Genomic DNA, 13,381 nt, shown 5'->3' with positions numbered 1-13,381 from the left:
AAAGAATGCTTTCAGAAATATAAATACAGTGATCCCTCGCTATATCGCGCTTCGCCTTTCGCGGCTTCACTCTATCGCGGATTTTATATGTAAGCATATTTAAATATATATCGCGGATTTTTTGTTGGTTCGCGGATTTCTGAGGACAATGGGTCTTTTAATTTCTGGTACATGCTTCCTCAGTTGGTTTGCCCAGTTGATTTCATACAAGGGACGCTATTGGCAGATGGCTGAGAAGCTACCCAGCTTACTTTTCTCTTTCTCTTGCGTTGACTTTCTCTGACCCTGACGTAGGGGGATTGAGCAGGGGGGCTGTTCGCACACCTAGACGATATGGACGCTCGTCTAAAAATGCTGAAAGATTATCTTCATGTTGCTACCTTCTGTGCAGCTGCTTCGTGAAGTGACATGCAGCACGGTGCTTCGCATACTTAAAAGCTCGAAGGGCACGTATTGATTTTTGACTGTTTGTTTCTCTCTCTCTCTCTCTCTCTCTCTCTCTTTGTCTGCTCCTGACGGAGGGGGTGTGAGCTGCCGCCTTCAACAGCTTTGTGCCGGCGGTGCTTCGCATACTTAAAAGCCAAACAGCCCTATTGATTTGTTTGCTTTCCTCTCTTTCTGACAGTCTGTGCTCCTGACGCGCACTCCTTTGAAGAGGAAGATATGTTTGCATTCTTTTAATTGTGAGACAGAACTGTCATCTCTGTCTTGTCATGGAGCACAGTTTAAACTTTTGAAAAAGAGACAAATGTTTGTTTGCAGTGTTTGAATAACGTTCCTGTCTCTCTACAACCTCCTGTGTTTCTGCGCAAATCTGTGACCCAAGTATGACAATATAAAAATAACCATATAAGAATATGGTTTCTACTTCGCGGATTTTCTTATTTCGCGGGTGGCTCTGGAACACAACCCTCGCGATGGAGGAGGGATTACTGTAATGATTGTTTATTGTTATCAATTTACAAAATGCAAAGTGAGCGAACAAAAGAAAAATCTAAATCAAATCAATATTTGGTGTTATTACCTTTTGCCTTCAAACCAGCATCCATTCTTATAGGTACACTTGCACAAAGTCAGGGATTTTGTAGGATTCTAAGTCAGGTGTCTGATCAACCAAGTCTACCAAACAGGTGCTAATTATCATCAATGTCACACATTTGGTTTGAAACACAGTCATTAACTGAAACAGAAACAGCTGTGTAGGAGGCTTAAAACTGGGTAAGGAACAGCCAAACTCTGCTACCAAGGTGAGGTTGTGGAAGACAGTTTCATGTCATGGCAAGATTGAGCACAGCAACAAGACACAAGGTAGTTATACTGCAACAGCAAGGTCTCTCCCAGACAAAGATTTCAAAGCAGACTGGGGTTTCAAGATGTGCTGTTCAAGCTTTTTTGAAGAAGCACAAAGAAACGGACAATGTTGAGGATCGTAGATAAAGTGGTCGGCCAAGGAAACTTAGTGCAGCAGATGAAAGCCACATTAAGCTTATTACCCTTCAAAATTGGAAGATGTGCATCAGTGCCATCAGCTCAGAATTGGCAGAAACCAGTGGGACCCAGGTACACCCATCTACTGTCCAGAGAATTCTGGCCAGAAGTGGTCTTCATGGAAGAGTTGCAGCCAAAAAGCCATACCTCTGACGTGGAAACAAGGCCAAGCGACTCAAGTATATACGAAAACATAGGAACTGGGGTGCAGAAAAATGGCAGCAGTTGCTCTGGACTGATGAGTCAAAATTTGAAATATTTGGTTGTAGCAGAAGGCAGTTTGTTCGTCGAAGGGCTGGAGTGCGGTACAATAATGAGTGTCTGCAGGCAACAGTGAAGCATGGTGGAGGTTCCTTGAACGTTTGGGGCTGCATTTCTGCAAATGGAGTTGGACAGACTGCTGTCAATGTCCTGCTCCACTGACAGACTGATATAATATGAATATAATATGAATAATATTGTATTTTGTCAGTATGCTGCAGCTGGAGTATGTGAATTTCCCCTTGGGAGTAATAAAGTATCTATCTATCTATCTATCTATCTATCTATCTATCTATCTATCTATCTATCTATCTATCTATCTATCTATCTATCTATCTATCTATCTATGTGAGTGAGTGAGTGAGTGAGTGAGTGAGTGAGTGAGTGAGTGAGTGAGTGAGTGAGTGAGTGAGTGAGTGAGTCAGTCAGTCAGTCAGTCAGTCAGTCAGTCAGTCAGTCAGTCAGTCAGTCAGTCAGTCAGTCAGTCAGTCAGTCAGTCAGTCAGTCAGTCAGTCAGTCAGTCAGTCAGTCAGTCAGTCAGTCAGTCAGTCAGTCAGTCAGTCAGTCAGTGAGGGCTTTGCCTTTTATTAGTATAGATCAAGTGAGAATTCAGTATAGCTTTAAAAGTTTAAAAGAGTCATGTGATCTGTGTCCATGCAGGTTGAAGGAAGCCCAGTCTGTTCTGCAGAAGAAATCCTCAGCAGCCAGCGGTGCATCCAGCAAGATGGTAGCCTTGCTTTCTAAACATGTTGAGGCGGAGCGGAATAAGCTTCTGTTGGCAGGCCTCATGGAAGCCAAAGGGACCAGAGTGAAGACCATACGCACTCCGAGAGGAGAATACACCATTCATAGGACTCCTGTCTTGGGTAAGATATTCATAGACATGTTGGTCACAATGGTAGTTTTCAGTATCCAGATTTGTACCATCTGTTTTAGGAAGCCTTTATACAGGGAGATTCACTCAAAAGAGGCCCTGAATATTCGGTTGTAACTCTGGTTAGGATGAAGCAATCTGAACCGAAAAAATATGCCATATACCTTGACGTATGTGTAATCGATTGCATTACAGGCCATCCCATTTACTCAAGTAACGAAAGAACTTAAAATAATAAGTGCTCAATGACACAATAAAGTGGCAAAAGCAAAACTTAGCCATTGGCCATGGTTCTAATGGCTTCGGAGAGTGTGGTCAGGTGACTCATCTCCTAAATGAGACGCCACTTTTGATGGGGCGCCTTGATTTTATAGCTTCCAGCGATGCTGGAAGTGGTTTCTGTTTTCTGCCAGACACATTTCGATGCGGCGCTCCATGTTCCTGAACATATCAGCAAGCGTCTCACGGGGAATAGTAGCAATTTCACATTGGATGTTTTCCTTCAGATCTTCCACAGTGTAAGACTTCTTTCAACAGACTTTTCCTTTGAGCATAACCCAAAGAAAGAAGTCTGGTGATGTCAGATCCGGCGACCGTGGTGGCCAAAGCCCCTTTGCCAAAGAAGGACTCCATTTCTGCCATGTTCCTTGCCGATGTGTGACACGTTACTCCATCTAGCTGGAAGTAACCATCCATTAACTCACGATCCTCCAGTTAAACAAATTTATGACCCAATAGGTTTGCACCATGAAGACGTGCTGCTCAATACTGAACACCACCATCCTGATGAGAAGTCGAGTGACTGAATGAAGGGGTACGGGCGGTAGGCACCCAAGAAGTTGCAAACGGAGGTTAAACATCACGACGCTGTCCGGCACCTACCTCATCGCTCTGACGCAGGGGCATCCCGGCTTGTTCGAAGCTCCATATACTGAGGAGCACATTGCACGTTGTTTCGTTCAGATTGATTCATCCTAGCGAGAGTTATTACAGAATATTCAGGGCCTCTTTCGAGTGAATCTCCCTATACTTTATTTTCTATAGGTTAAGAAAGTATTAACACCCCTTTTCTTCCTGCACACTTTATTGTGCTGTAGATATAATTTAAAATTTGAATTTGCCATTTTCTGCACTCATTTGTCCGTAAAAAAGTCCTCTTGGCTTTAATTCTCCTTGAGATGTTTCTAGAACTTGATTGGAGTCCAGCTGCGGCGATCTGAATTGATTGGACAGGCACTTGTGTTCCTGTGTACATAAAGCTGAACAAAAGACGTCAGGACAAAAAACAGACCATGAAGTCCAAGAAACACAGCGCAATCAAATTGTGGTGATGTATACTGTAGATCAGGGCAAGGGGATAAAGCCATATGTGCATGGCAACAGAACAATAGAACAGTTTGATGTTATTAAAGTTAATGAAAAGATCCATAGCGGTTTCCGTTGATTTTGGATGTAGATGAAGTTCTTGATTCCTGAATGTGAATTTTTGACCAGCTGACACGGAGGAGAGGAAAACAAAAAACTCTTAGAGGGCCACAGTCAGAAGACAGAAATGAGCAAATTAAATGGTCAGGTCTGATGGTGATCAGTTTCTGCATCCTGAAAGTCAGAATGACCTCGGCCAGTTGGTTGCCCACCTTCCACTGGGCACCATCGAGGCAGTTAGCACAGTTCCAAGTCCTCCTCGTTTCCTCCAGCACCCCAGGTGACTGCAGAACAGAGCACTCTGAGCAGGTGTGAGTGGTGCAAAGAATGACATTTATTTTGAGCAGTTTTGGGAAATCAGGCAGCAGCTTTGAAGATGGCGGTCCAACTCCTTAATCTCTAATCTGCTGCTTTTCATAGAATCATAAAGCAGATGGCATCATAGCACAGTGTGATAGAGCCAACCGCGTTCTTCGATTACACTGAACAGTGAAGATTTTGCTTCCTAAACACTTTTTTGGTGTATCTTATGAATTTTGGCTTGCTGGTCAGGAAAATGACCTTTAAATTTACCATTTTGTTGTACTTGTACATATAGATAATAGACAGGAGTGGTCTGGATAGGAATATAACCAACAAGAACAAGCTGGCTAGGTCTGTAGATGATAGCAAGTTAGGAGGAATCTAGAATAGGCAAAATAAGTCATTTAGCAGCCAAAACTATTCACTAAATTAAGAAAAGGGTTAGGATGAAAGCCTGCAGCCCCTGTAGCACTCCAGGACTGGAGGTGGAGACCCCAACCAAGAATCTGCTATATTATTAATTTGGGGTGGGGGGCTTGGACAGCCTACAGGCTTGGGGAGATGAAATGTTATGTAAGTAATTGTAAATGCAGCCTTCCTGTAAATTTTAGGATATGCTTTTTAATGTCCGTTGGTAAAGTTAGTTATTTCTAGGACCCCCATATTATATGTACTTAGTTTGACTAAAAAAACACTCTCACACACACATAAATGCCTTGTAATTCCAAAACACATTTGTAAATAGAAAAAAAGAAAAAACAATTTATATATTACACAGCAACTGTTTATGCAAAGCATTCAATAAATGTACATAAGAATTCACAAAGCCAAAATTTCGGGACTAATCAGTCTAACAAGTATATTTGTGTACTGTCATCAACCAAGTTATGTTCGAAAATAAAGTGCAGGATCAAAATAAAAGTCACTGTTCATATTTCATTTCTCTGTTCCTGTTTATATTATTACAGTACAGTAAGTGGACATATTATATCTGGCTCTCACATCTACCAAAAATATCGTCTAAAATCAGTCCTGTTTGGTCCAAAGTTCTTCAAGTGGTTTCTTACTCTCAGCTTGTCATCCATAAATTAGTGGACAGGAAGAAAGAAAACAGCCAGTCTGCACAGCAAGTAAAACTGTCTTTTAAAAGTATAGTAGAAAACTTCTGTGTAATTTAATTCAGTTATTAAACTATAAGTAGGCTTTCTATTTCTTGCTTATGCCCTTTGTCTGTCTCTCTGTCTGTCTGATTTTTGTGTTGTGCCCTCCCTCACCATAACCTCTCATCTATGGCTTTAGATTTGTCAAAAATTGGTTTTCGGTGAATCTCGATATTTTAGGGTCCCCTCATTCCGAAAACACTTGTATCTCAATGATGGGTGTCTGTGCTTGTGTGTGTCACACTTTCTTGAGGACTGTCTAGAGCTACAAATGGCTGGGTGGAAAAATCCCAAACTCAAAACTTAAGCCTGTTATGAGATGACGATGTGCTGATTAGTTTATGAGCCAAATCGTGCAAGAGAAAGAGGCACTCTAGAGGAACCTTCAAATACTGTAATTCTGCAATAAATTATTAATTCTTTTTGTGAATTGCTATTGTAATGATCTATTTTATGATCAGAAAGATCAGCATCAGAGCAGTAAATAATTACTGAAATGTTCTTTATTTCTACAGAACACATCCCCAGCCTCACTTACCCTACTTATGATATGGCATTAATTTGTTTAACTTACTTTACTTCTAAGTGCTCAACTCATTTTAAAATAATAATAATAACAGTAATAATAATAATAATAATAATGTCACACTCACCAGATGTCATTTTCTGTCCTTTGTTTTCTTTGTTTCTTTCAAAGGAACTCTTAACCTGCTTCTGGTCTTTTTAATCCCATGTATCTCATTTATTTATTTTAGTTTTTTACAATGCATGCTATTTCTCTCACTGCCAGTGTATTTGCACCTGTGCGGGGATCCTCACAGCTCCTCTGCCTCTCACTCTAAAAACGTTGCTGATAGGAACACTAGTTTCCTATATTTGATTGCATACATACTATAAGACAGCGTCTCTCAACCTTTAAGTATTTGCGACCTGAGTTTTCATAACAGTTTTAATCGCGCCCCCCCCTAACGTTTTTTTGAAAGGAGCCCACTAATACCAATTTGTTCTTTTTTAATTAATAATATATCATAGATGTATATTTTATTATACCTACTTAACGTTTATCGACATTTATCTAACTCTATATTTATTTTTCTAGTATCAGAATGTAGTTTAAGTTAATTTGTTTTGGTTTCAATAGATGTATTTTTCATATTTTTGATTCTTGTTTTCTTTTTTTCACATCTTCGCGCCCCCCTTTTTGTTACTTCACGCCCCCCTAGGGGGGGCCCGCACCACAGTTTGAGAACCACTGCTATAAGAAATACTTTATTTGTCCCCATTTGGAAATTAGAAAGACTATAAATGACTAACAAAGATGAAATGTTGGGGCACCTGGCTGGTGATGGATATAATGATGGATAGACACCTGGCTGGCTGGATATATTGTAGAGGTTGAAAATTGAAGAAAAAAACCATCATTAACGTCTTCACAGACACGAGTCCATAAATGAGACTGCATTGTTTTGAAGAGAGTCTTCCTTTAAAGTGGCTGTGGATGTAGAGGCGGAGTTAAAGGGGCGGATCTTGTTAACTGAGGTGGAAGTGACATCAGAGCCCTTCAGGTCAACAATCCTCCGCTCTGGTCAGATGAAAAAGAGGGCAAGTAGGAGGATGACATACCTGGTGGTCAGGAGTGGAATTACACATTACAGCAGGGGTCTGCTGGAACCAATCCCAGCCAACACAGGGCGCAAGGCAGGAACAAACCCCCGGCAGGGTTCCAGCCCAGCACAGGGCACATACATACACACACACCCACATACCAAACACACACTAGAGACAATTTAGGATCGCCAATGCACCTAACCTGCATGTCTTTGGACTGTGGGAGGAAACCAATGCAGACACGGGAAGAACATGTAAACTCCATGCAGGGAGGACCCAGAAAGCGAACCCGGGTCTCCTAACTGCGAGGCAGCAGCGCTACCACTGATATATATTGTGGAACGAGCCCCAGACACAGACAGGTAGACATCGTATCAAGCACCACCACACGTTTATTTTATAACTAATATTTACAATAATAAGTGCACACAACCCACAAACTCTCCCAAAGTCCAGGCCTGTTTCACTCTGCCTCCCTTCAGGTCCTCCTCCCCTCCGAGCTCTGTCCTGCTACACTCCCAACTCCAGCCATCGAATGGAGGGAGGCGGCCCCTTTTTATAGTCTCCCTGATATGCTCCAGGTGCCTCCCGACAATCTTCCGCCGGCACTCCCCAGTGTGGCGGAAGTGCCAGCTGCACACCCGGAAACACTCCGGCTATATATATATATATATATATATATATATATATATATATATATATATATATATATTTGATATATATGATATTTAAGCTCTGAAACTGCTCCTCAAGCTCACATGCTATCTATCTATCTATCTATCTATCTATCTATCTATCTATCTATCTATCTATCTATCTATCTATCTATCTATCTATCTATCTATCTATCTATCTATCTATCTATCTATCTATCTATCTATCTATCTATCTATCTATCTATCTAATTTCTGCAGGTTACATAAGGCACTACACATAGGAAGGGGAAGTGTTAGATTTGAATACACAATGGGAGGTCTGAAACTTAAAAGTACGATGTGGGGGTTGCAGTAGACTCACCACTATCAGAAGCCTTTGAGAAAGCTAACAGAATGTCAGGTTATTTATAACGATGTGTGAAGTAAAGTCACAGGAGGTTATGCTCAGGCTTTATAACACACTGGTGAGGCCTCATCTGGAGTAAAAAAGACATAGCAGCAGTAGAAAAAGTCCAGAGAAGAGCAACTAGGCTGATTCTGAGGCTGAAAGGTATGAGCTATGAGGAGAGATTGAAGAAGAAGAAACTTTTCAGTTTAAGCAAACAGAGGTTTAAAGGTGGCATGATCAAAGCTGTTTAAAATTATGAGTTGAATGAACCCAGTGGATTCAGGCTGTTACTTTAAAATGAGTTCATCAAGAACACAGGGGCAAAGCTGGAAACTTGTTAAAGATAAATTTTGCACAAACATTAGTTTTTCTTTACACAGAGAACCAAAGACACTTGGAATAAGTGACCAAGTAGTGTGGTAGACAGTAGGACCTTCAAAATTTGACTTGATGTTATTTTGGGAGAATTATTGGGTAGAAATGGTCAGAGGTTTGAAAATTGGAAGACCATCTTATGAGTTGGATTTAGGAGTCATAGTGAAATTGATACTATCAACTGGCAGACAGTGTTCCGAAACCATTAAGAAGGCTCATAGAATGTCAGGTTATATAGCGCCATGATGTGTGGAGTACAAGTGTAAGGTGGTTATGCTCAAGCTTTATAACACACTGGTGAGACCTCATCTGGAGTACTGTGACTGAAAATGACTGTAGATGATAAATGATGGTATTGTGTAGAAGGTAAACAGGAAGGGAGACAGCACAGTTCCTTGAGGTGCCCCAGTATTACACACCACCGTTTCTGACATTCAGTCTCTCAACCATAAAAACTGATGTCTGATAGTCAGGGGTCCATCATCCAGGAGATTGTCAAGATTCAAAGCCTTTTGATAGATAGATAGATAGATAGATAGATAGATAGATAGATAGATAGATAGATAGATAGATAGATAGATAGATAGATAGATAGATAGATAGAAGATAGATAGATAGATAGATAGATAGATAGATAGATAGATAGATAGATAGATAGATAGATAGACAGAAAGTGTGGACTATGGCCGGCAGCTTATCCCGGCCAATACCTCCAAGCCGAAAGGTGGAGCCCTCCCTGCAACGTGGAGATGCCCCGGGTTCCAGCAGGGCATTATGGACCTTGGAGTTTCCCTTCACAGCCCTGCTGGATACCATGAGGACCGCCAGGGGACACTGCAGGGAGGCCCAGGGACTTCTATTTGCCTTATAACCCGGAAGTACTTTCCAGTCGAGGGGACAGAAGCAATGACATACTTCCGGGTTGAAAAAAAGGAGTTTTCACCTGACCCGGAAGTGTTAAGAGTCACATGGACTGAGGGACAGAAACACTTCCGGGTCAAGAAGGGACTATAGGTAACCCCAGCAGCCTGAGCCAGAGTTGGGAGGGAGTGCGACAGAGCTGCTGGAAGGAATGTAGGAGTTGGTATTGTGTTTGAATATTGATTTATTACTGGAGTGTTGTGGAGTGGAGGTGCTTAGGGCACATTTATTATAATAAAAAGTCAAAATATTGGACTTGTATCAGGTGTCTGACGTGTCATCTGAGGGTTGAAGGGGACGAGAGCACCCTTATTTGCCACAATAGATAGAGAGATACTGTTTTCTCTGTGTGTTTTATTAGTTTAAAACCGTATGCTTTATGGGGATTTTATTTATAGTAGCATTGTTTTATGATCACAGAACAATAAGTCTACATTTTGTTAATAGAAAATGGACGCATAACACACATGCTTTGCAGTTTGATTGCAAAAATATCACTCTAATATAGAATGGTTACACAGGAACTTGGTGTAAAAACAATAACATGTTAAAGGATAAAACAAACAAATTGGAATCAGAATCAGAATCATTGATTACTAGTATCATGAAATCGGTGATTGGTATCAGCTCAAAAAATCTGATGAGAGTGTCGGTCCCTGTGACGGTGCCACATTTAATGTCCCTGAGTTCTTCATTACGTCCCATCCCTACTGCCAGTGTTTGTCAAAGGAGATGACATGGCTGTGTGCTGATTTTATGCACTTGTTATCAATGGGTGCGGCTGAAACACTTGAACACACTCATTTGCAGGGCTCTCCACATAATTTTGACCATGTCATGTATGTTCATACTAAATTTATGTATAAATAACTAAAATGTCATAAAAGTCACATGTCTGAGTGGAGTTCCAGATTTCCTTTCACATGAACTTTTGAATTTGTTCCCTATGGTTCATTTTTTTCAGTGAATCTTATTCAACTATTCACAAAAAAAGAAACAACATTTTCAAGGTAATAGGTGATCATGGAGATAAGAAATAAAGATAGAAGTGAACATTTCTGCGTGTCTACTAGTGGATTCCTCCATTGTACCATTTTTCTTGTGGTTTATCGGTGGCAGTAAGTTTTAAGAAGCTGGATGCTCATCTTATCCATCAAACCCTGACTCTGAGAACTGTCCAGAAGTGGCTTGCCTGGTCATCTGGGTACCAAAGATGATCCAAGAGAGGGATGCTGTAGGATGTTGACTGTAGCCCAACTGAAGAAGATCGTCGAAGAAGCAACCTCAAAGTGCTTGAAGAAATGAACAGGCCCGGTCTTAGGTATTATGGGGCCCTAGGCGAAAGGGGGGTCCAGGAGCTCCCCTGGAAGCTCTGCGAAATGCGTGAAAATTAGACCAAGGAGTCGATCCGGGGCCCCCCGGATGCCGGGGCCCTAGGCGGTCGCCTACTTCGCCTATGCCTAAGGCCGGGCCTGAAATGAACGAGATCCCAGAAACAAGCCTCTGACGAAGGCCAGACTATGTCATCAGACGTCTACACAAAGAAAGGTTTGGCAATTCTGAGGCGCTTGACAAACACAGGCATTGGTGTGCAAGTGAAAAAATATCATTTGTGAATTATTGCGATTAGTTTTGGGAAAGGTCTGAATTTTTCAACAGAGATATTCTTCATCCTACTTTTGGGTCAATAGGAATTAGTTTTGGGAAAGGACTGAATTTTTAAACACAGATGTTCTTCCCATAGCTAGGGGGTGGTCTTTTATTTTTTAAAACTTCTGAATATAATGAGTTCTGTCTTCACATTTTTTGTACATACTGAGTTTGATTTGATAAATATGAGCTAAACCAGGGAAGTACAGAGCCGGTGAGCTCAATGTATTTTTCCAGCCTATGTTGTCAAACGCTGCTCTTAAATCTAATAACATAATTACTGTGGAATTTCCTCCATCAGAGGATGTTAGAATGTTGTCTATAACAACAAGTAGGGGGCGCTGCAGCACCCCAAACTTCAGATACAACCACAGTGACACAGGTCCTGGGTTTAAATAAAAGGTTTATTCCATTAAATTATCTTAACAACATCTTATTTTGGCATACTAATCCCAAGTACAATCACAATTCTTTTCTCTTTTTCTTCTTCTTCCTTCCTTGATTCACCGACTCCATCTCGCCTGGGTAAGGCAGAGCAGCCCAGAGGCATAACCCCAGTACTTCAGAGTCAAACAAAAGTCCCCGAAAGTAAGGATCACAATCCCCGGCAGCTACTCCCACGAAACTCAACAGGGCTACCTATTGGACTACAAGTCCCAGTATGCCCTGCGGGTGTCCAAACAGATTCTGAAACACAGGGATGCTGCCCTTTAGTGTATTGGGGAAGAATGTACTCTTGATATTTCTTCTCCCCTATTGGCCTCCAGGCTGGGTAAGGGTCCTTTGCTTTGTCCCCACCGGGACGCTCGCATATCCACAGTGGCATTTCTTGCCAAAATCCTGGTTAATGAACTTCCGGTGTCTTTTCTGGTCCACTCATTACTGTGTCCTCCTGGTCAGACTGGGATTCATCCCAGCTCATGCATGCCATCCTTTACAACACATTATCGCTGTAATCGCTTAAATAAGTAGAACATTAAAACAGAATTAATCTTTACCTACTGGACACATGGATAATTGCTTCATTCTGTAAATATTTAGAACTAGCCATCCTCTACAGCTCCACCCGCGTAGTAGTGAAACAGGATAATCTTTAAAAATCAATAAACAAACAGGTATCGCTAGCTAAGCAGAGGCAAGGTACACTCCAAAACACAGAGGTAGACTGACTCCCCACTCCTAACATCACTCTTCCCCCTCACTCGGCCCGCAGCCTGTGTCTCGGATTAGCATGAATATATTGCTCCTGCAAGCGAACTATGATTCATAGCGTGATGAGAGAAGTCGCAAAATCAACCGGAATATTCAACAAACAAATTATTAAAAAAAAAAACAATCTAAATCTGTTGAGTAGTTCTCTCATTCACTAGCTAAGCGGAGGTAAGGTACATGCCCACAGGCTGGCACGTGAGTGAGGAGGGGCCCGCCAATATCCAGCAGGGGGTGCTAGCTCCTTTGTTGGAATGAGTTCTTTTGTAATTGCGGCGTGTTACATAACCCGATACTATATCGATATAATATAAAAAGACGATATCCCTCCCTTAGTGATATGGGGGTAAGAAATCACATAGGAGAAATAACTTAGCTTTCTTTAATGAAGGTTTACATGGCATAACAGATGAAGGAAGCCGTGACAAGACCTTCGAGAGTGGGGGCCTGATGTATGGAGTCTGCCATTCTCGTCGCTGTGTTGGAAGGATTTTCAGGATTGGATAACGTTATCTCCCATCCGTCCGTCGGCTTCAAAGGTGTGCCAGGCAATGTTCCAAGGCTTTATACTCTTTATTCATGTACAGGCCCCCACTTAGGTGAATCATGCCATTCCAAACAAAGAAAAGAGGATACAGTTTCATGCTGACTCTGACACACAGAAATAGTATACAATGCCCATTTTGCAGTTGTCCCTGGCTTGTCATCAAATGCATACCTAGCAGTTCTACATGATGAGCCCCTGTGTTCTAAATCTGACTTTGTATTAGCTGTGCATGTGAGTAGAAAGAAAAGTATCCATCCATCCATCCATTATCCAACCCGCTGAATCCGAACACAGGGTCACGGGGGTCTGCTGGAGCCAATCCCAGCCAACACAGGGCACAAGGCAGGAACCAATCCCAGGCAGGGTGCCGACCCACCGCAGGACACACACAAACTCACCCACGCACCAAGCACACACTAGGGCCAATTTAGAATCGCCAATCCACCTAACCTGCATGTCTTTGGACTGTGGGAGGAAACCGGAGCGCCCGGAGGAAACCCACGCAGACACGGGGAG

At 41.9% G+C, this 13,381-nt stretch overlaps 1 protein-coding gene across 1 annotated transcript in view; it reads left to right on the top strand.

The window, feature by feature from the left end:
• Positions 1-13,381, top strand: part of LOC114647801 (latent-transforming growth factor beta-binding protein 1-like) — a 636,168-nt gene that overhangs the window by 287,764 nt on the left and 335,023 nt on the right. The window contains exon 4 of the mRNA XM_028796447.2: positions 2,410-2,615. Coding sequence (XP_028652280.2) covers positions 2,410-2,615 — 206 coding nt within the window. The remainder of the gene's footprint in view (positions 1-2,409; positions 2,616-13,381) is intronic.

The sequence above is a fragment of the Erpetoichthys calabaricus genome, chromosome 1 (assembly GCF_900747795.2).
Source record: "Erpetoichthys calabaricus chromosome 1, fErpCal1.3, whole genome shotgun sequence".
Lineage (NCBI taxonomy): Eukaryota > Metazoa > Chordata > Cladistia > Polypteriformes > Polypteridae > Erpetoichthys > Erpetoichthys calabaricus.
Note: the sequence above shows the minus strand (reverse complement) of the source record. Positions and strands in the feature narration are given on the sequence as shown.